Source organism: Catharus ustulatus, chromosome Z (assembly GCF_009819885.2).
Source record: "Catharus ustulatus isolate bCatUst1 chromosome Z, bCatUst1.pri.v2, whole genome shotgun sequence".
NCBI lineage: Eukaryota > Metazoa > Chordata > Aves > Passeriformes > Turdidae > Catharus > Catharus ustulatus.
Genome location: NC_046262.2, coordinates 26,121,791 through 26,145,954, shown reverse-complemented (window position 1 = coordinate 26,145,954; position 24,164 = coordinate 26,121,791). Strand labels below are relative to the sequence as shown.

General features: G+C 38.9%; 1 protein-coding gene across 12 annotated transcripts in view; it reads right to left on the bottom strand.

Moving 5' to 3' along the window:
* Positions 1-334: 334 nt before the first annotated feature.
* The window catches only part of ZNF366 (zinc finger protein 366), a 38,043-nt gene continuing 14,213 nt past the window's right edge, over positions 335-24,164 (bottom strand). For 8 of the 12 annotated variants that reach the window (XM_033085852.1, XM_033085855.1, XM_033085861.1 and 5 more), the window contains 4 exons: positions 16,129-17,457; positions 13,894-14,085; positions 8,093-8,267; positions 335-6,152 (listed from right to left, as the gene is read on the bottom strand). In XM_033085852.1, coding sequence (XP_032941743.1) covers positions 5,617-6,152; positions 8,093-8,267; positions 13,894-14,085; positions 16,129-17,457 — 2,232 coding nt within the window. In that variant the 3' untranslated portion in view covers positions 335-5,616. Of the gene's footprint in view, positions 6,153-8,092; positions 8,268-13,893; positions 14,086-16,128; positions 17,458-18,562; positions 18,697-24,164 lie in introns of all 12 variants that reach the window. The other 4 variants (XM_033085858.1, XM_033085859.1, XM_033085857.1 and 1 more) reach the window with 2 other exon arrangements.

Sequence of the window (24,164 nt, the reverse complement as noted above, 5' to 3'; positions counted from 1 at the left end):
GATTCAGTTCTAAGAAAAATCCCTAAGATAAAGATCTTTCTCTTTTAGCTTGCCTGAAGCCAGACAAATACCATAATCACTCCAAAGAATTTTTATGTCCTCCATGTTGTCTGTAATAATAAAATTATCTCTCTGCCTTAGAGGACCTGGCAGCTCTTCTGCTCTTGTCTTCTAACTGGTGCTCCATCATTGATTTAGCCTTCCCTTTACAAAAACCACTCTTCAGTGGAGCTCAGTGAAGAATGACCTTGTCAGACCAAGCCCATACATATTCCATATAAAATATCTCGAATGCCAAGAACTCCATATCTATTCCAATACAAAGTACAGCAGCTTCTCCAGTACATATTTATTTGCTTAAATTAATACAATACATCATACATGCTTTTACTATTGAGACGGTCAGAAACTAAAGATCCATGTATAGTTGGTTCACTTCATGGGCTGTAGCTTTAAATAGGAACTCAATGTTCTGCGTGAAATAAATATGCAACACATTATTTGGAAAATCTGTTAGGAGTACAAAATGTTAGCTCTGTTACATCTTGTTCAGCTAAGCAGACATGACATTTTCAAAACTGTTAATAATTATTAAAACTTCTAGGAATAATAAATACGGTACTTATATTACTTCTTAACTGTACAGTCAAAACAGCAGACTCCAGCAGCACCATATGAAGAGAGAAATCAAAGAATAGGTAGTAGACAATCACAGAGTTGTAAAAAGGTGGGTGCAGTAGCATTACTTGGTTTTTCCAGTAATTTGTTTTACAAGAAACAGCACAGGATAAACTTTAATTATGATATTATCATGAAGTATTTTATCCTTTGAGCTTCTGAACACAGAGCACCTGTCTTTGCTGTCACAAACTGAAGGCTATCTGGCAGCCAGCAAAACTCAGTTTCACAAGCAGATGGCTGAGTCCTTGTGGCCAGACTGAAAACACCTTGTTCCAAGGTCATCTACAACTTCACTTTCCCTGTAAATGGAAAGCTGTCCATCCTCATCCTTAAACTTTAGTAGCCCAGGCTTTTCCTCCACCTACTCTGTGTTCCAAAGTGTCTTGCAGAACTCACCCTGCTACACTTAATATCAGAAAAGCCTCCAGCTTAACAAACCACATGCCTTCACTTGCCAGACTCATTATGGTAAAGAAAAATCATCTTTCCTCAGTCTGACTTCTGGAAGCATCTCAACTGTGCAAGTTTGTAGCCACTCTTAATTGCTGTAATGCTCTCAGAAAGGATGAAACAAGTCTGCATAAACAATGCAGGGAAATTGTATAGATGTGCTTTTATACAGAGGTGGTGGAGACTGGGCTTTAGTTTCATGTGTTGCTGTAAACTGAAGACCCAAAGAAAAGTGAATAATAGTAAGATAAAGACATTTTTCCCCACAACATAGCTAGAAGACAATAGAAAAACTTACAATAGGAATAGAAAAAGAAGAAAATATATCCCCCAATGTCCAGGACACAGGCAACGTCCCTATTGGACTTCTGAGCCTCTACACAAGGCAAAATAAGGAAGCCAATCCCTTGAAAATTACAAATGGGAAATAGCTTCATTATGAGAGCAAATTTCTATAAAGCATTTTCAAAGCTAATAAAAAGCAAAGGCTGTTACTGTCTGTTCCCAAAGCAGTGCCAATGTAAATAGTGTGAAAATAACTTATGTTTGAAAAGCAAGGTGCTTCACAAAAGAGGTTGTTATTTCACTTTTAATTTGCCCCTTGAGGCCTCTCTGCAATAAGTGTCTTAGACCCATTTGCATAATGTTCTAGAGTGGGGAAGACTGTCATCTATCTCCTAACCACTTTGCTTGGGTCACTTGGCACTTTCTTCTTACCTCAGTAATAATTTTGTTTGTAATTTCTCTTATTGATAATTTACTGTTTTAGATGAGTTTTTAACTATTCTAACATCAATTAGACTTGTGTGTTTGAGAATTAGCTTAGTGTGACTTTGTGACTGGGCAGAATCTCAAAGTCCCATTGTAAAGAAATATTCTGATTTCTAGAAAAATGTGATGAAAAGGGGTTCACATTATGAATTGTTTGCAAATAGTACTGCCATTCTGGGACTCTTTTCCATCTGTCTATATGTGGTTGTCAGGTGCTTCTGCTCCAATGAGAACTGCACCTGTAGATGTGGGTAATTTGACTGGAGTGTAGTTGAAGGAGTTTGGATTAACCATTTAGACAATCCAGAGCTGTCTGCAGTGATTTCCTTTCCTAAGGACACATCTGGCACATTCTCGTACAAGGTCAGGAAATTAAAGTTCCTTAAACGTCAAGTTTAAAGAAACTCTGGACTGCATGCTTCCAGACATAGTTTTTGCAGTCACAGGATCACATAATCAAAGAAGCATTTAGGTAAGAAAAAACCTCTAAAATCATTAAGTCCAATCTTTGACCAATTCATCACCTGGTTAACTAGACTAAGTGCCATATCCAGTCATTTCTTGAACACCTCCAGGGATGTTGTCTGGGTTTCTGCCCTTCTATGGATGTGCTCCAGCACCTCAATCTCTTCCTTGGAGTGAAAAACCAAAATCAAACCCAGGATTTGAGGTGCTGAGTACAGGGGGACAATCCCTGCCCTGCTCCTGCTGGCCACACTGCTGCTGGTACAGCCCAGGGTGCCATTGGCCTCCTTGGCCACCTGGGCACTGCTGGCTCATGTTCAGCTGCTGTCAGCAGCACCCCCAGGTCCTTTTCCTGTGGGCAGCTTTGCAGCCACTCTGCCCTAGCCTGTGGTATTGCCTGGGGTTGTTGTGACCCAGGGTAGGACCCAGCACTGGGCTTGTTGAGCCTCACACCACTGGCCTTGGGCCATGAATCTGCTAAGTGACTCTAAGGAGTTCTCCATCCCCTCATCCAGATGATAGCTAAAGCTATTAATCAGGGCTGGGCACAGTGCTGACCCCTGGGGAATGCCCCTGGTGACTGCCTGCCAGCTGCAGTTAATCCCATTAACCAGCATGCTCTGGGCCCGGCCATACAGATAGGTTTATACCCAAAGAGTTCGTCTGCCCAAGCCATGAGCTGCCAGCTTTTCCAGAAGTATGCCACAGGAGATACTATCAAAGGCTTTGCTGAAGCCCAGATCGAATACATCTGTCTGGGAACTAAACTCTGCTTGAAATGTCTCCTCTGCTCCCTTTGTCTGGACAGCAATTGATATGTAATACTTTGTTATTTTCTTGATAAGGATTGTCTAGCTGTCCCATAGCACCCTCCAGACAAAACTTTGCAATGGAAGGGCTGTGTACTTTCCTGCTTCACACACGACAGGAATGAAGAGCTTGCTAAATTCCACCTACCTTCATTATCACCTTTTTAGAAATTCCAAAGATTCCCGATTCCTTGCTTGATCTTCTTATCATGAGAACTAACATATCTGGAAAGGTGGAGTGGACTGATCTTGAACCATGGAAACTACACCACCAAGAGGGAGACAATTCTAAGAGTTAGCAACTCTTGGCTGTATACATGCTCAAATGGGAGCCTTCATCTGACAGAGACAAGCAAGTGCCAATAAGTTAACCGAAGGAGTTGCTCTCATTTCTGAGGGACCATCTACTAGACCATGCTGAATTTCTACCTGATCATTTCCTCTATAGTCTAGGAAAGAATACAGTTATGCTCGTTATTCTAAAAATTTCCTCCTGTTTTTGCTTGACTGCAACGTCATCCTTGAAAGAAAGATGGCTCTTTCTTCAATGGGCATTGTCTTACAGCTAAAGCAAGGAAGAGGAATGTTTATGATAGAACAGCTCATCCCGGAAGAAACATGACTCTATACCTCTAAAATACACCTCACTTTCAACAACTTTTTAAATTCTAGGTTTAAAGTGACCTACCTTCCAGTTCAACTTGGAATAGCATTTTTATTTTAAAAAATATACACATCAGACATAGAGTTAATTTAAAAGAGTTACCTGGATGTTACTCTTTCTTTTATGAACAGCTTTCTCTGCATGAACATTTGCGTGTGTTATGCCACGTTTGAGCCTTGAAAAAGGAAAACACTGCCTGCAGCCTTGGACTACACAAATCTAGTTTTATATGAGGAATAAGGACTTTGCCTTGTGAATGCTGATTAACTGGTATGTGTGACGATCATAAATTTGAGAAGTGTGTGTTTTCTTATAGAGGCAGAGAACTGCAGCTACATGACTTGTCTCAGCAAGCCATAAGTAGATGACTACATTTAATTATAACTTACTGTACAGAGAGCATGATTGCAATGCATTTCAAATCAAGAACTTGGCAGGTAAGTGTTTGGAAGAGATGTACCATGTACATGGATTTTAACCTTTTGAGCTGGGATGTCCAAAGGACCTAGGACAAATTTTATGATTAATTAAATTTTTGTTTCCATGTAAGCAATATGATGGTGCTTTTTGTCTTTCTTAAAGATGCAGAAACTAATATGCTGTTCAAAGTATTCAAGTTAATGAAAAGTTTAATGGAGTATGTTTTTTCCATGTCTGTTATAAACTTATGACTGTATGGGAATCAGAGGGTGAAAAACTGAGTTTGACTCCATAAAAACAGCATGAGTGAAATTTGTCTGAAAGGCCTACCGCTCACTGCTTAACATATGTTTGTTTAATAAGAGAAGATATCTGACCCAAATAAGAGGAAGATTTTCCTCTGTGAGGTACTGCTTGTTCTGTAAGGGTGATTTTTACCTTCTGAAATAAAAATTGATCAGATCTATGTATGTCAAAATTATCCTTACTAGTCATGATAAACTGAAGAGAAAAATGGGAAAGCTGCATAATTTTTTCAATTAAATTACTCATTCTGTGTTATGTGTAACTATGGTAAGATTGTGAATGCTGCATGCTGATGCTGCCCAGAAAATGTATTGGTCTAAGCAGACAGTAGAACAAAATGTCAACACAATCTATGCTATTTCACTTACAGAATTTCTGAATACTCCCATACTGTCTGAAACACAGCAAAGCATGAACATTCCTTGTGCCAGAGGACTAGCTTTTGTAATAAATTCCAGTCCTTTCAAAGCCTTACAGAAATTTACTGCCTTGCAAGACATTAGTATTTCTTATTAATTTGATTCCCTTTTCTCATTGTAAGTAGGTGAACTATGAGCCACTTCAGTAAATCAAAGTATTAGTTCTGAATGTTGACAGCACCATCATGCATGCCATTTTTAATAGTACTCTGGCTTATAATGTGAAATACTTTGTATTTTCAGATATTTTTGAGACATATGGTTAGAAGTGTTCATATATATTTAGTCAGATAATAAATCAGTTGCTAAAGTATGTTGCTTTCTGCTAAGTAGAAAATTGCATGTAAATATCTATCCCCATATAATAGGAAGTAAACTTCTGTACCCAACCCATTTTCTGTTATACATTAAATGGATAAATATAAAAGTGTTATTTTTCAATATCTATTGCATTTCTTGGTGATTTTGAGCTGCTTTATTCTTGTAATGTATGTGTTTTACCCTAAATTATTTTTAATAATTTGGCTTATTTATTTCTAAGTACTACTACAGACTTCCAGGCTCTAGTAGCTTACAATTCATGTTAAAATCTGTCTGGTTACCATTTTCCAGCTGTTTTAAAATGTCCATTTTAAATGCCTATAAGCATTGTTTGTTTCTCCATTTTTCTTTCCAGCAATTCTTTCAAACTCTTGTTCCTGTGCTTGAAATACAAGTAATCAGAGAGAGAGTGACCAAGTCTGGCCTTTTCAAAGGATCTAAAGCTGAGTTGTTCTTTGTTGTTTGCAAGCTCTCCCTCTCCACATCTCTCCTCTTTCTCTGAATTTCCTATTCTCTTCCCCAGTTCTCCCTCACTTAACACCTCTTCCTTCTCATTGCAGTAGGACTCTCTGAAGTCCTTCATCATGCACTTAGATTTGCCAGAGAGATCTTGAGCCATGTACAGCTTGTTGTCATCATGATGGTACGTGGCAGGGCTGTACCGCTCTGCCTCGTAGCAGTTGTCTTCCTCTTCTTCCTGGCATGAGCTTCCCTTGGCACTCTCACCATCAGAATGAAATGAGATTCCCTTCCCTTGGCTTTTCTGGGAAAGATCAAATGGCTCTTCCTGTTCCAAGCTTCTCAAGACATTTGTCTGTGACAGAGCAATCCTTCCTCTTCCAAAACCTTGTAGTGGTTTGAGGGGAGGAGAAAAGGAAAAAATTACATACAGGAAATTTTACTTCTTGATACACAGCGAAAAACAAAATCTGAGGTGTCTTTGTATTTCATATTTTACCTTTGTCTTCCATTTATCTATCTCCAAGTACTTCATTGTTTATATCTCATGGCATCTCCTTCGAGATGCTGCAAAAAGGAGTGCTATCGTATACACTTCACAGCCAGGTCAGGACACACAGAACATTGTTTTGTACAGCCAGACTCTGGATGATGCAGCTGGGAAGTAGAGTGAAATGGTCTGGCTTCTTGTAAACTGAATTTTGCCAATCAACCTAATCACTTCCTCCTTCCTATTCTTTCTTTAAAAAAACCCCCCTTTGGATCTAAAGCATCGCAGTCCATAGTCCAAGTCCCAGGTTTTGTATATTATTTTTCAGAGCAGTAGAAGAGACTAAACGCATGGTAATGTATTTGTTCTATGGACACCAGGGTTCAAAGTTAATACTTTAAAAATTAAAAGACAACAGTCTCAGCAGTCTATGAGTCTCCTTAATTTTCCCTTTTATGCACTGAGGAACAATCAACTGAAAAGCTCTATGTACTAGATAGTGCTTCAGTTTGAGGACATCATTATAAACAAATGATGATTTTGAGCGGTGTATATAATCACACATCTAGTCACAGATCTGGTTTGTCTTAGTGTTTGTCAGTGTCTCCCCTCTTGCTGGAAATACAGATTATCCAAGAGGAATCTGTGGACTCAAATATGCTCCAAACATCATCAGGACAATATCATATTTAAAAGAATTCAGATATTGCAAGCACAGGCCAGCTTCATGAAAACTAGTGACAATACAAAGTGAGGATTTCACTCAAATACCTATGAAAGTCACAATTTTACTTGCCTTTGGTTTTTGGTTGATTTATTTTGTTATGTTTTGTTTTTAATTTTCAGCTCAGTAACTGAATCCAGTTTCTGAAGGGTCTATCCAGTCTCATTAGATAGCAGATGTAATTTTGCAACAAGGTGTATTTGTTAAAAAGATTCATAAGCAGGTATTAGGCCTCACAGATTTTCTCACATCTGATAAGCCTCAAGGGCTGTAGAATCTCTGTACAATTAAAAGCTCTTGGGCAATCTCCAGTTATGAGCAATTGTCTAACTAACATGATGCTGTAGGAGATTTGCAGAAAAAAACAGTTAATTTCATTAGCCATTAGGATCTTCATAAATTTTACACCAAAAGTCATTAGAGAAAGTGTTTTACACGTACATTAAGCTGCCCTAAAACTTGAATACAAGGAACACCAAGAAATATTGCCCATTACAGAATTATTTATCAGCAAAATCTTAAAAAATTTATAATGGATACTCTTAAAAAATTCTCCCTAATTCCCCCACTTCTTTAGATACCATTGATCTGTGTACACTTACGAGGATAACTTTAGGAAGTATATGTGGTAGGTGGCAGACCGAAAATGTTTTACAGGATGCCCTTCATAGCCAAAACTGCTTATACTGTGAGATTTATACTTTGAGGAATATCCCCTCCTGTTCATGTGCTTCCTTGTAAATGGCACCTTGGGCCATTCATCTGACACCAGCTATGCCAATACAGTACAGAATGACCAAGGCTCCTGGATGTAGACCCATTGAGTATTCCATCTCTGTTCCAGACTGGAATCCAATAAGCAGTGAGAAAGAATCATAAGTGTTCCAGATTTTCTTTTTCTGTCAATTTAGGATTAATTTATGATTTATTTGGAACATGCAACACTGTGGTTATATAGCTATATAACATCTTCGCAGGTTTATGGGATTCTATCTCTTGCAATAGTATTAGATCTGTGGCCCAAGTTTGTGGATCTGTAGTACACAGCCCGTTTGTGTTTACTGATATGAATATTCAGATCTCGCAGAGAATAATCTTGCTGAAAATTATTACCTTGAGAGTGAAATCCTCTTTCCATGACCCCATGTTTGACTTTCATGTGCCTGGTTAGGTTCCCCTTCAAGGTGAATTTGCTGGGACAGTAGAGGCACTTAAATGGCTTACTATCTGAGTGCAAGTGCATGTGTCCCATTAAATTGTGCATTCTGTTAAACTCCTTTCCACACAGCTGTAAAAAAGGTAAAAATGAAAATTATTAGTTTGAAGCAGTATTTTCAAGGGCAACATTTTTAAAGGAAATAGGACCTCCATTCCTCAACTTACACCCTGGCAGTTCTTGGCTGCAATATGTTTTTCAAAGTTCCAGGCAAAAATTCTGCAGGCAAAAATATATGGTTGAGTATCCAAGACATTCTGAACTGCTGAAATTTTTTAATATTGGTGACCAGCACACACAGTCAAGGATTCCCCAAAAGCCGTCAACGTTGTTGTAAGGAGAGGAAAGACTTAAAGGAGTATTCTGGAAGGCTCTTAACTTGAATATGATTCAAAGTACAAGTTTCTGCCCTGATGAACCATTCCATTTGTAGTTTATACATATAGCCTTTAATCAATAACAATGTCAGGTAGAAATGGAATTATACAATTAAGCCAATTAAGGGTTCCTGTGAAACAGCCAAGCAGAATATTACTGCTCTTTAAATGGAAATTAAATGGCCGGACATTTTGCTTAAAGTAAAAAAAAGCAATTCCTTCTTTTCCTGTGTTTCTTGCTCACCCCTTTTTTACCTGATTCTTTCACCATTTGCTTATGAACTGTTGTGCTTTTGGTGTCTCTGGTGAGTAAGCTGCAATTTAAACAGTCATGAGGCTGCAAGAATGACTCAGCTTTCCCTGAAGCATGTTCCTGCCAGCTCAAGTCATTGATCGTGCATTTTTCCTTTTGATGGAACAATAAGGGTCAGTTTTATTCATTGTTGTTTATTTAGATGGGTCCTTTTGTAGTCTGGACTCTTAATGTATTCTTAAGACATGAGAGTTTGACATCACTATTACAGGCATCCAGTCTTACTTGTCTTCTGGTCTTTCCTTATCAGGATTTATAATTTTATTCACATTCAAGTGGTCATTTCCATCCTCTGCAAACTTCTGTGTTTACTTTCTACCTTTTTTTCCCCCGACTTCTTTTACCCTTGGATTTTTATTTTTTAACATTATTCTTATTACTGTATGAAGCAGAGACACCATTACTGTGTAACTGAAACCTTCATCTATCAGGGTAGCCATCCTGCAGACAATTACTAATAGAAATTACTAAAACTCCACCAGATTTTTTTTGTATAATCTGAATTCCAATTTTGTTTATTTGGGTATTACAGAAGAACTGATGCAGAACTTGTAGATGTAAATTCAGAAAGTCATCACCTGGAATGTCTGGATGAAATGTAGATAGAAAGGATCCTTGGAGAAACTTGTATGCTTTGTGTTTTAAGCCCTCTCTTGAGGGAAAATTGAATCAGTTCATTAATACAAAAATCTGCAGGTCTATTGTTTTAAAATAAAAACTAGAGCTGAGTCAGTGCTGCAAAAAGTAAGAGTCTGAAAACATTCACTTGCTTTTCAAAAAAACTATTTGTTTCAGCTGTGTATGTACCCTTTTGTGTTTTTCTGTCTGTGATTTTACTAAAGTGAAATCTATAGCAAGTATATTTTTCAGCAAAGTGTTAGACAAGTTTGTGGAAAAAAAGAACAGCCACTGAAAACGAATAATTATTTTTTAAAAGTAAGATAGCTGTTTCCAAGGGTCATCCATCCACTGAGGAAAGATACTGTCTTCTTCACGTTCAAAGAAACTTAATATGCAGGATTATGTACAGAGAAATCATGGAACCACAACTAGCTCTGACAGCTGGGAGTACTGCGAGTACTAATGAGCACAGAAAAATTGCAAGGAGTAACAGCAGCTAATTGTATCTTGACAGCTGCTGCAACAACCTGTAACAGATCATATTACTCTTGCTACAAAAATGTCAACAACAATATCTCTCTAACACCTCTTTGCTGAAGGCTTCTGGTTATCTGCTTGTATTATGGCTGACATATGTTATCACCAGGACTTGCTTTTCTGTAACTAGGTCTTCTCTCTCTGAACCAAGGAAAACCATGCTGAGTAGATGAATGGCTTCAGTACTGGATGAAAACCCTTATCTTTATAAGGTTTTGAGTATTAAAATTAATTTAGGAGTAGCATTTAGTTGCTTCTTGTCAAGGCGATATTTGTTTGTCTTTCTTCGTACTGAAAAGACAGGGGCTTGGTAAAAGATAGTTATTTACCTCATAAATGTGTCTCTGAATAAAGTTGGCAGGTTTTCCATCTCCCAGAGTCAAGCACATCTTAGATATGTGTAATGTGTTCTTGTCCTGAAATCTCCTCTGGGGACATGAGGAAATGGTACTAGAGTGAAGAGGTGTGGCAGGAAAATTAAAGAAATGCAGATAGGAAAATTGTTTTTCTGAATGATTAGTCTCTGTGGCATAATCTCTGTTTTACTGGTTGTTCCAAACAGGCATGAGATATTCAGATTAGTATCTATGATCCAGATGTAAAAGAAAGTAGGTTTCTCTCTCGTATGCTGGAAGACTGCAACTCAAATCTAGTTGGAGTACACAGGTAGCGCTGTGTGAAGAGCCTGAGTCTGCAGATCAAACTAGAAGGTTGTGCAACATTTTCTATCTCTCTGACATGATGGTCTTGTGAGCACTGATGAGCAGAGTGTGAAAGATGACTCTGCAAGTTTCATGGGAGGAAATCCAGCAGAACCCACCACAGTGCACCACAGCACTCAGAGACATGAGAAGTTTGCAAGAGAACTTGGGATATCAGGAACAACACGGTTTACTTGTGGACTTGCTGTTAGGCTGTCTATTTTACACAAAATAAGAATAAAAAATTAAAGTCCTGAAGAGAACACCTCAACTGCAAGTCTGCTGAACAGATTTTGTTTCACTGTCTGGTGAAATGGACTTCAGTATAGTTTGCTAGAAAAGTCTAAATTAGTTCATCCCTAGATTTTGTTGTCCTAAGCCAGCACATGAAGTATCATCCTTCTAGATTTATCACCTGTTTTGTTTCTCCTCAAAGTACTTCTCTCTCACATTTTCTTTGATTTTGACTCCTGTTTAAAGTGCACATTTTTAGATGTGGAAAAAAGTAGTGTTCAAAACATTTTCTCAGATATTTGTCTGGCCTGAAGAAAAATCCATTGCATCCTTTATTGGAAATCTGAAACATTGATAAATTCAGCACTAAAAGCAAAAGTAAATTTCATGGAACTTTTGTCTGTAAATCCAAATTAGTACTGTTGCAGTGGTTGGTGGAATACCTTTGCAGCTCTACAGTTTTTTTTTCTTAAACAGAAATAAAAAAGGCAACATGGGCTTAGGCCTTTAAATGCTTCAGACAAGTTCACTCTTCATAGGAAAATCAAACAGAGATCCAGGCTGCAGCTGGATGAGGAAACAGAAGGGACAACTATTTGCTACTCCCTCACTTTTGATAGTATGTGCTTAGCTGTGATTAGACACATAGGAAAGCTCATGTTTTCTTTTGCTGTGAGAAAAAGGTAAAGAAAACTATTGCATGTGGTGAAGTATAAAGGCTACTGCTGTGCTCTCTTTCCCTTACATTCTTCTTTTTTTTTTTTTTTTTTCTTCATAAGAAGGGTGTTCCTTTCCTCAAAGAAAGAAGGAGAGGGAGAATGACTGTAAACTGTCCAAAAGGACCGTGAGAAAACAGGAAGCTTTGAAAAGTACAAGAGAAAGCAAGATGAAATCTATTTGCAGGCGGTTCCCTGGGGACATGTGAGCCATTGTTAAGCAGGCTGTTCATACAGCTATATCCTTCCTTCTGCTGAGGAGGAGCCTGGTGCCAAAAGGCTGCTATCTGGTCATTGCCTTAACCCTCCAAGTACCAGCCAGAAATATTTGCTTTCAAGAGTCTTTGGGGGATCTGTCAGAGAGGTATTGTTAGGATGTTCCTAATGCAAAAAAGCAATTCCTGATTCTGCCTCTGCTTATTGTTACTATCTTCACTGTCAGGGGCACTGATGTTGATTCCTATCCCTTCAGCCATATGAGAAACAGATTCACTGGGCTTACTTGTTTCTTTCCTCATAGGAACACTGGGTGGGGACAGAAAAGTAAAAAAATAAGAAAAACAGGTGTTCCTGTAGAGCTTTTGTTACTGTCTGGAAAACATACTGGTGATACTCCATTTCCCAGTTCCAACTACTGCCCTCTCCAAGTTTCAATAGTCTATCATTGTCAAACACTGAGCTGAACACAGCCTTCCAGCTAATCTGCACGTACCCAAAGAGGCATGTGGATCCACATACTGCACCCACAAAATCTGATCCAAAGATTGAGTTTCTTTTCTGAAGTTTGGGGAGTCAGAGGAGGACTTCAACCAAATGCGAGCCAAAGGGCAAGTTTGCAGATGTTCTCAAAGAACGAATGTTCTACAGCAGACCTGACATGTGACACTCTAAGAACTTCAGCAAAATAAATTATTTTATCAACATAGAATAATGTAAGCACTACAGTACAAAATATTATTTTGATAAGACATAAATTAAAATAAAACAAAATACTGAGTTGGAAGACTTTGCTCATCGTTTTTCAAAGTAAAATTTTTTGAAGTTAACAAAGCAAAATTATTAAGTCTGAAGGATTAATTTTGACATTTTCTTACTAAAACTAGCACTGAATATCATATATTCCTGCGGCATTTTGAAATTCTACATTTTTTCAAGAAAAGTAATTCCATTTAAATTTTTTCATCCCTCTCTGCTTCTTCATGAAATATTCCTTTTAAGAAAATATTCAATATAACATAAAGATGTAGGATGAAAGAGTTACAGAAATCAGCTTCCAAATCAGTTACTTATGCATAATGATATGGGTAATACGCTACACTCTGTATTTACAGCCATCTTAGAACAAATCAAAGTGGGAAAAAAAATCTACAGCCTTTCACTTCACAAGGTATGACTACAGTAATGAACCAAACAGGCAGCAAAAGAGCTTATGTAGCCTCCAATACTGAGTAAGAATATAGATATGAATAATTAATAAGGAATATATTAGAAGTAAATAAGGTCAATAAAGTCTTAAAGGGTTATGGGGAGGGTGAAGAAAAGAGAATACCAGGCTCCAGTGCTGGGGGAAGCAGCAAACTGGAATTTGCACAGGACTGTAGAAAGGCCAGGTCTCCAGATCTCGGAGACTGTTTTGTTGGTGTACTGATATCTTGCCCTGAATTTCAGTCTGGTAATTACACTTGGCCCATTCAAATCACTTCAGTGGTTTTATTCTGCTGTGGCTTTTTCTGATTCTTTCCTTGAACTGTTATATAGCATCACCGTGTGAAGTTGTGACTGCTGCTTTTGCATGATCTTCTGCAGGGTGCATATCTTGATTTCTGTTTGTCAGTGTTTCAAGCTATTAAGCACTTGGACTTCTGATTGGATGGTTGTACTAATCAAATGTCAGATATGTTTATCGTCCTCAAAAACCTCTGGCACTTAAATGATCACAGAGGAAAAAAACCAAAACTATGTGAGGATGAGTGATAATGAAGGGAAAGGCAGTATATCACAGGTATTTACCTCCATTATTTTGCGCTACATAAGCAGAACCTGGATAAAGAAAGGAAATCAGACTGGTTTATGATAATTTTTGAATGCAGCTGCAGCATATGTTAGCAGGTTTTGTTTTTCTAATTCTACCATGTCATATGATGATAACACCAGAGAAATGTATTGTAGGTTAATGCCTCTGCCACCAAATGCACTTACCTTGCATTTAAAAGGTTTGACATCAGAGTGAACAATCATGTGGGCCTTGAGAGTCTGCTTTTGCACAAAGCTCTTGAAGCACAAATGGCATTGATAGGCTCTGATATTGGTGTGGATCAGAACATGTCGCTTCATGTTGGCCAGCAGGGTAAATTCCCGGCCACAAATTCCACATTTGTGCTCTTTCACCCCCTGAAAGAAAAGTTCTATAGGTGGAAAATTTTCTTGGTAATTTAATTGTCAGTACAGCAACTTATGAATTATTAATTCTGCATTAGCAGACTTGATAATAAATTATTTCACTTTTAGCATTTTTCAAGGTACCTATGTATTTTCTCCTGACAAATTCTTGCAAGCTTCTGAGAGACAGAAAAGTAAAACCAAATGTAAGCTTAATGAAATAATGAAGTCTGTTTACAAATCAATCAGACATAGTCAGTGTCAGAGCTTCTCTTTCCTGTTCTGCTGCTTATCTAAAGTATTGATCAAATGTATAAAATTACTGACCAAGAATAAAAGCCCACAGGATAAAATACTAAAGCAATGCTTGCCTTTAATAATTGAATGTGACTGGATTGTGCAAAGCCCTATTTTGAAGAAAGTTACAGAAAATAATCTGAAGTAACTGAGAGCAGTAAAGCAATATCACCAAATAAGATTATACATCTTACATTTATTGCAGAGAAAAAAAACCCCTGTTCATTCTCAGTGGGATTTTCAGTAACCATAGTGGAACTATTTCATTTTGTATGAGGTTTATAGAACATTTCTATCACTTTTTATGCTATCCGCTCTATTTATGACTCCATAATTCAATATTCTTACTCACACCTGTGCAGTCTGTCAGCTTCTCAAACGGTGATTTAGATACTATGAAAATCAAAGAATTTGTTATTAAACAGTTTAAGAGTTTTGCTTGCTGAAGATAATAAGGATTTACTAGTGAGGTGCTGAGAGCAATTACTCCTTCCGCAAGCCTTCTTTAAAAAGATGTGAAATGACTGTCAGTGGTTTTCACAGTTAATTACAAAGCTAAAAATGAACATCACCAGCCGTTTCAAGTGTCTGCTCATCTGATATGAGGCTGCATTTAGTCAGCTAAGTACTATAAATTATATTCACGGCTTAATCCACCTGTGACTGTCAACAAAGAAGCAGAAGCCCTCTAAAGGCTATGGGGCATTTCATTTCCTGTGTCAAAATGTCTTGGTTTAAACAAAAAAACGTACCAAGTCTTCAATTAGTGGAATCTTGCATGGTAAATCCAAATACCAGGGAATCTCCAGAAAGAACAGAAATTATAAGCATGAAGCAGAAAAGAAAAAGCAAATGTGGAAGTAGAGGTTGTCTGGTTCTCAAAGAATACATGACTATAAGACTCAAGTGCTGTAGCTTTCTGTATTTTTAATGTTTTTCATTAACTATGCCAAAATTCTGATGTTAAAGAAAAAATACGCAAATCTGGAAGCACACTTTTTTTTAAGTGAAAGGTTTTGATTTGTCCTATTATTTTTGTAAAAGTGGATAGTCAATTTCAGAGCTTCTTGAATAGAACAATTATATTTTTTGAAAGCAGTATTTTCGGAGATGCTCCAAAGCTTTCTTCTACCCTAAACTGACCCTGCTGTTACCACTGTAGGCAGTGGCAAGACTGCCACTTGATATGAATTGGCTGTGATTACTATCCTACTTATCCATTTTTAATAACTGGCATCCTGGATAACATAAGGACAAAGGGGAATTTCTCTTAGGGTTGTTTAGTTTTTTAAATGTCTCATTATAATGATTCTCCAAAATCTTAATAATAACACACTTTTTTTTTCTGCAGTCCACTACAAACCCATGTACTTCCTAATTAAACAAAGTATCAGAACTGCTCTCAGTACAAAAATATTTTAAAATTTCAGGGTAGAGGTGTGGTTATGCAGCTCTGCAACATTTTACAGAAGGTCATTCCAAAAAAAAACTGCCAAGAAACAGAGACATATGAATCCAGTTTGGGGAAGTGATACAGGGGGTTTAATTGAATTCCTGCTTATAACAAAGTTGGGCTTGCATGTACTTTCTCAAGGCTGACAATGACAGATGGGTGATACGACTGCCAGCAATCCTGGGATTTCTGCATAAGCCTCTGCAGCTGGCAAAAGGCCACATTTCTGAGGAGGTACCTATACGTATCTTTAGTAGTCTGTAATTCTTGTGCTACCCACAGATGCAAGGTGAGAGCTGGCTTACCTTGTGAGTCAGGGAGTGTTGCTTCAGATGGTGGGGCTGCACAAACTCCATGCCGCATTCAGTGCAGATGTATGGGCGGATGTCTTTGTGCTTCATCATGTGGTTTTGCAGCTGACTTGGGTACTGGAAGGTCTTATCACATTCGGTGCAATTGTACTGTATAGGGCCACGGTGGGTGGTTAGGTGTCTCTTCAGCTGGGCCAGAGTTGGAAAGTCCAGACCACACTCCACACAAATGTTCTCCCGTCCACTCTCGTGCTTAGACTCGTGTGCTTTCAGCTCACTGGGGTAGGCAAAACCCCTGCCACAGATCCTGCAGTTGTAAGGTTTGATGTCACTGTGTTGCATCATGTGTCTCTTAAGGTGACTGGTTTGAGTGAAAGCCTTGTGGCACACCTGGCACTTGTGTGGCCGAGTGCCCTGGTGTGTCAACATATGCGTGTGCAAGTGGCTCAGCTGCTTGAAAAGCTTGCCACACCGGGTGCAAGCATGTGGCTTAATGCCACTGTGACCCAAGATATGGGTGACCAAATTGTACTTGGATGTATAGGACTTCTCACACATGGGACACTGCCAGCGTTTCTGTTCGCCCCCCACATCAACATAGTAGCTGTCATCTATCTGAAGGTTGACATCTACTCTTTCCACTTTCTGTTTGTTTTCACCACTTTCTCTTACTTCAGCCCTCCTAAAGGGTGGTTCTGGAGGTCTTTTCATTTGAAAAGGGTTCCTGAAATGAAAGTTTGGTGGCACAACGAAAGGAAACATTAAGCCAGGGTGGACTTTAGGATAATAGGGATAAGGAGCCTGCATGAATGCTGGGCCACTGGGCCATGCCATGTTAGGCTTCACTGGTTCTTGCTTAATGGGCTTGGCTCCAAAATGCTCCAGAGTTCTGTAGAACTGAAAACCAAAGTTGCAGAGGTCAATCATCTGGGAACTGTACTTGGGCTGAGCTGGCTGTTGGAATACCAAGGGGAGATTGGAAGAGCCTACATCATTGTGATCTTCAGGTCTATCTGGTGATGATGAGGAATCTTCAAGGGCGATAGGAGGAGGCATTTTTGTTGGCATGCTCTTGCGTTTACGAGACCCTCCTTCCAAGGACCCCGGGAATGTTTCCATGTTTTCAAGAGGAGGAGGACCATAGTGGAAATGAGAGAGGTGTGTCCTGAATTCTTCATCAAATTGAGTTGTTCTGTGTGGCTTTGTAACAGGGCTGAGTGGCTGCAGGCAGTGAGAGAAGGGAGAGGTTCGGGTATTGTCCACATTAAAACTTGTTTCTTCGTTCTTCATCATAATCAATTTTCTTCTCTGTGGCCAAAATCCCTTAAAATAAGCAAAAGAAAGCCCAAATCTGTTTATTTACTCCTGTTTTTCTGGATTTAACTTTCTATTGATCATTTTATTGTTTTGAAGGTTGCTGGTTTTTTAAATAAATACAACAAAGGATTTCTTAGGTCCATATAAGACAAAGGCCTTTTAAAGCAGAATTAAATACTTAAGTGAAAAATGAAAAGTGAAAAGCTTTGGTCTTCCTGCAGCAGGTTTGACCCACACAATATTTTTACAACATAAACATTCTGTATTGTGACACACTGCTTCACAGATGAATCAGTATGGCAATGTTTCTGCCTAATTTAATTCAGTCAGTCTGTTTGTGGGCAAAATTCTGTCCTTGGCAGTGCATGAACAGGCTCTAGAAATTGGCGGTGCATCTAAAGGATATGGCAATACAAACAATTATATGCACATTTGTTATGGTTGTGACATGAAAAGCCAAAGCCAAAAAATGTTAAACTTCTTTGTATCATTAACATGTGCTGCTGTGAGAGAAAACAATGGCCAAGTGATCTAAGGACACTGTGTACCATCAGGTTTTGCGCCATGTTTCCTGGCTACTCGCACTTTGTATTGTAATAAGAAGGCGGAGATTAATTTATTTTCTTTGTTATAATCACAGAGATATTTGCCTGGCAGATCTGGGGGAGGAAAGACATTTGACAACTCTCCAAATTACATTCAGTTTAATAGGCTTTATCTAAGATTTTTTTAATTTGTTTGTTTATTTCTAAACAGGTGGGCAAAAGCACCACTATAAAACTAAATAAAGAACTTTCATGTCAACAAAACCCCTGGGACTCCAGAGCAACTGACACTTAAAAATGCTCTGATCGTACCTGATAGTACAATGTGATGCGGCAGATTAATAATTTTCTCCTGGCCAAATTTTATGTTCCACTGACCATATGGGGAACTTCATCTGAATTTGTGTTCATCTAAAACATCGGTTATAAATTTCGTGAATAAGGCTGCAACCTTTTACCTTGTCCTTCTAGAGTCATAGAATCAGAAAATTAAGATCATCAAGTCCAGTCATTAAATGCTGAATCCACAAAAAACCCCTCTACATCTAAGTACCACATCTACACACCTTTCAAATACCTCCAAGGATGGAGACTCAATCACTTCTGTAGGCAGCCTGGTTCAGTTCTTGACCACCTTTTCTGTGAAGAGGTTTTTTCCCTGGAACAACTTGAGGCCATTTCCTCTTGTTTCACTTGTTACCTGGGAGAAGGGGCAAATACCCACCTGGTTATAACCTCCTTTCAGGCAGCTTAGAGAGTGATAATGATACCCTGAAGCTCCTTTTCTCCAGGCTAAACAACCCCAGCTTCCTCAGATATTCATTTCAGGACTAGTGCACCAGATCCTTCTCCAGCTCCCCTGCCCTTCTCTGGACATGCTCCACCACCTCAGTGTCCTCCTTGGACTGAGGAGCCCAGAACTGAACGCAGGATTTGAGGTGTGGCTTCTCCAGTGCTGAGTAGAGGGGGACAATCCCTGCCCTGCTCCTGCTGGCCACACTACTGCTGGTATAGCCCAGGGTGCCATTGGCCTTCTTGGCCACCTGGGCACTGCTGGCTCATGTTCAGCTGCTGTCAGCAGCACCCCCAGGTCCTTTTCCTGTGGGAAGCTTTGCAGCCACTCTGCCCCAGCCTGTGGCACTGCCTGGGGTTGTTGTGACCCAAGGGCAGGACCCAGCTCTGGCTTTGTTGAACCTCACACCACTGGCCTTGGGCCATGATCCAGCCTGCCCAGATCCCTCTGCAGAGCCTTCCTGCCCTCCAGCACATCAACACTCCCACCAAGCTTGGTGTCATCCACAAACTTAGCAAGGTTACACTTGATCCCCACATTCATCAAAGATATTGAACAGAGCTGGCCCCAATACTAAGCCCTGGGGAGCACCACTGGTAACCATCTGCCAGCTGGATGTAACCCCATTCACTACCATTCTCTGAGCAAGGGCATCCTGACATTTTTTTGCTTGGGAAATAGTGCACCCATGAAGCCATGAGATGTCTGCTTCTCCAGGAGAATTCTGTGGGGAATGCTGTGAGAGGCTTTGCTGAACTCTAGGAAGAAAGAATACATAGCTGTTCCTTCTTTCAGTAAGCAAGTCATAGAAGGAATTCCTGTTGTGGAAGTATAAGTTGCCTTTCATGAACCCATGCTGGCTGAGCCTGATCCCCTGCCGTGCTCTTCTGTACATGCTGTGAGATGGCTCTCAGGATGAGCTGCTTCACAACCCTCCTTCCAACCCTTCTTGTAGGTGGGAATCATATTGCCAGCCTCCAGCTGACTGGGACCTCCTCCGGTATTCAGGATGCTGGTAAATTATGGCAAGTAGCTCAGTGAGCACTTTCACCAGCTCCCGTGGTACCCTTGGGTGGATCCCATCAGTGCCACAGACTTGTGTAGGTCTTAGTGTTGTAGCAGGTTGCTGACTGTTTCTCCTTGGATTATGGGAGATTAATTTGGTTCCTTGTCTCTGTCTTCCAGCTCAGAGGCCTGAGCACCCTGAGAACAACTGGTCTGACTATGCGAGACTGAAGCAAAGCAGGTACAAAGTACCTCAGCCATTTCATCACTATTTGACACTAAGTTTCATCTGACATCCAACAAAAGAATGAAGATTCTCCTTGGTTCACTTTTTAATGTGAATGCATATCTAGAGAATTTCTGTGTTATTTTTTGTGGTAGTAGCTGGATTAAATTCAAGCTAGCTTTGGCTTCTCCAGTTTTCTCTCTACATAAGTTCATGACATCCTTGTAGCCCTCCTAAGAGATGCACTTATATAAATGTGTGTGTTTGTGTGCATGTATCTAGCCAACCAGGCAAAGGTTGGGTTGGAAAACTAGACACATTTTCCCTCTATCATCTGTGACATGTTGATTCTATTTATACCATCATTCTTGGAAATGCTGGGTGGAGAGCATGAAGGTGAGTGGAGCACTAAATACACTTCTATTTCTATTTCAGGAAGCTCCATGCTGGATAAGCCTTCTTCTAAAGATAGATGAAAGCACATCTCTATGACCTAGTTAGGCCATGGGCAAGAGAAGGCTTCTTAAAAAATTTTAGTAAACAGATTGTTTCCTTCTAATAGTGTAGACTGAGTAACTATCTTGGAGATAAAAGAGTGAAGCTAAAGGCTCAGCGACAAAACTCTAAGACAGAAAGTTTAGAAAAAAGGATCAAACAACTCAGAAAAAAGGAGGACTAACTGAAGGAAAAATTGGAGGATATCTTAATTTATGACTCAAAACCCACACTGAATAGAGGGAAAAGATAAAATAATTGCTTACAACTTGGACAAGTATCCCATGATTATACCACAAGATTACTTTCATCACTAGTGCACTGACTGAAATAGTGCACATATATATACACCGTATCAATTCAAGTAATCATGGCATATCCTGATTTTGAATGGACCCACAAGGATCATCCAAGTCCAACTCCCGGCCCTACACAGGACATTCTGAAGCATTACACTACATACCTGAGAGCTTTGTCCAAGCACTTCTTTACTCTGTCATGCCTGGTACTGCGATCACTTCCCCTCCCTGGGAGCCTCTTTCAGGGTTGAACCACCATCTGAGTGAAGTACCTTTCTCTGATATTCAGCCAAATGCCCTCTCTCTCTGTATCCAGCTGTTTCCTCAATTCCTGCCACTGGTCACCAGAGTGAAGAGATTGGTACCTGCCCTGCCTCTTCCCCTGGTGAGGAAGCTGTAACTGCAGTGAGGTCTCCCCTCAGTCTCCTCTTCTCCAGGCTGAACCAGACAAACGACCTCAGCTGCTCCTCATATGGCATCCCCTCAAGGCCCTTCACCATCTTCATTTATATCCTTCATATAATGTGGTACCAAGAACTGCACATTGTGTCTGTGTGCATACATACATAAATATCTAATATATATGGGCATGTGTTCCACCAGAGAGAATTTTTACTGGCTAATCACCCCAATGTTTCCTCGTCACCCTGGCTCCCTGGTCAAAAGAAGGAATAGTTAGGTGTTGAAAACTCTTTGGGTACAAAGGTTTGTCTTATCAAAAAGTGAGAAGGGGAAGGGAATCCCCCAAATACTAGAAAATTCTCAACTTCTTTCCAAAAGAAAGAAAAAACCTACTTTTAACAATAATTTTTAGCAAAGAAAATTCACGCAGTTTGAACATAATGCTTATAGATCAAAATCTTCTTTATAAAGTATGTGCCTCAAACATCTTTCAACTTTGTATCTCATTTCTCCCCAGCAATAAGGGTACAAAATTCTTTAGAAAGCCCATAGCAATTGAGGATCCAGCCATGTTATTTACTGCTTTTGTTGGATTATTAAAATGCTGCCAAAATTACACAGAAATGACAATGAGTTGTTTCTAATTGCTCTCTTGTTTCTCAGCTGCCAGTTACTCCCTTCTCCCGCACAGTTTTCTGCAAAGTTTCACTCTTTCTGGAACACAGAGCTGTAGAACTCCTTGAAATTACTAGCAAGAAGCATTTTCCTTGCACTACTGATCTTTGACTGCTTTCACTGAGCATATGGACTTATTCAACTGGCCACAGCTGCAGGCATCATAGGACCAATCCGACAATATAAAGTGTTTACAGGCAGCAACCAGCACAATCAGAAACATGCTGTAAAATCCAACACAAGGGGAAGTCTATATATGGATCACCTTTTTGGTTTTTCTCCCCCTGAAATTACCATGATATATATATATATATATATGTATTTATTATTTCTTCTTTTGTGCTGGTGGCAAAGCCTTGCTAATTTGAATGGAGGCATGATCTTAACTATGTCCAGAACTTAATTCCACAGAAACATGAGCTCTGAGGAAACCATAGAAGAGACAACACGTTTGACCCAAATGCAAAATATACTTAGGGAACAGTCCCTTGTTCTTTAAATAACTTCAGCAGAGAACTTCAAAGTTTTAATACAAGTCCACAGTATTCTTTTTCCACCCTGCTCTGGAGTAGAACGCGTCATTTTGATACTCAACAAAAAAAATAAGGCAAGGAGAGAGTTTGAATTTAAATTTTTTGGCCTAATTTTGATATTCATTTTCATTTAAATGTTTTTATATTCAAATATTACCTAGGGGCCTTTTGTGTTTCTTATGTAAGGACTTTAAAACTCCTTTCTTTCTGCAGAACTTATTATTTAAAATGAAATGCTATATAGTGTGACTCTAAACTTTGGATGGCCATTGAAAATTCTAGCTTTTATCAGTAATAGATAAGCTACTAGGTTTTGAAAAATTGTCTGGAAACTCATAGAAACTGAGATTTCTATGCTGTACTGGTCCTTAAACATAAGACCTCCCCACTAAACTAAGCACTCCAGAACTAAAGTCAGTTTCTGTAGAAGAGACAAGCATCCTCAAATTTTATTTCTTTATGTAAATTGAAATGCAGTATTATGAAGAATAAAACCACAAACTAACTCCTCCTGCCCTTTCAAAACAAGGAAAAATGTTTAAAGTGACTTGAGATAGTTGTGTAGGAATTTCCAAAATAGAATATCTCTGCAGCAGCTAATAATCTTAACTTTCACGAAAGAGGAAGAGAGTTTAATGTAGAATATAAATCACCATTTACTTTATGTTCACTCATTTCTAAGACAAAGGATTAAAGAAAGTATGTAAATGATGCTATTTATTCACTCCACAAGCATATATGTTGTTACAGTCTCCAGTTAATACCCAGTACTGGAGTCAACAGCTAATTTTCTTAAGAATTTAGCAGAATCCAGATTCTGCTTCCTGGATGAAAGTACTTTCTGTCTATAGACTAATAATATGCCCGCCATAAAAATGTGAGGTTATGAAGTTTCTCAGATTTAAACACTGACTACAGCTCTTCACATTTTTCTCCTGGGCAACACAATCACAAATCCAGAAATAAGGCTAAGATGAGTGGAAGAGATATGACAAAGGTAAAAGGGTTACTTTATTAGGAGGTTTGCACTTATGTTTGCTCTTTCAGAAGAAAATGAAACAGACAAAAGTGGAGGAAGTCTAAATGGGGCCAAACTGGTTGAACAGCTTCTTTTCTCTGGAAGAAAAATTTCATGTTTAATTGAACATGTAGGACTGTAGAAAATATGCCCTTTAAGAGTGCAATTCTGCTCTCCTTTTGAGGCCTGAAATATGGGCATTCACAGGCAAAGAATTACAACTAATAACTCTTTCTGTTGGATGTTGGAAGGATTACTGACAAAATTAACAATATTATATTTCTTGAAGCAAAGTTCAGAAGTTGGTGAGCTTCAGCTTTATTGAGTAACCAGCTGGGTTTTTTTCAATCACTGATTCTTGTCAACTGGTATTATGTCAATAATTATCATTATCTTAATAGGTTTAATGAGCTCTTAGTCTGCTTTTACAAATATGTTTTGGTTTTAAATTTATCCAGTTATACAGCTGTTGAACTTAGCAGCAATTTTCTCTTATTTGCTATTTATGCAAAACTTGCATCTGTCTCAGGATCTGACTGAGGGACTTTATTATACTGAATTAATTTCATTTCAGCAGTGAAATGCTCCCTGCTGAATCAAGACTGCTTTAACGAATTTGTCAGACTTTGAAAACGCCAAGAACACCTGCACTAAGGTGAAAATGTCCATTACTGGTAAGTAAGTATTTTCAGGTAGTATGCATCTGATCCCTCCTTAGCAAT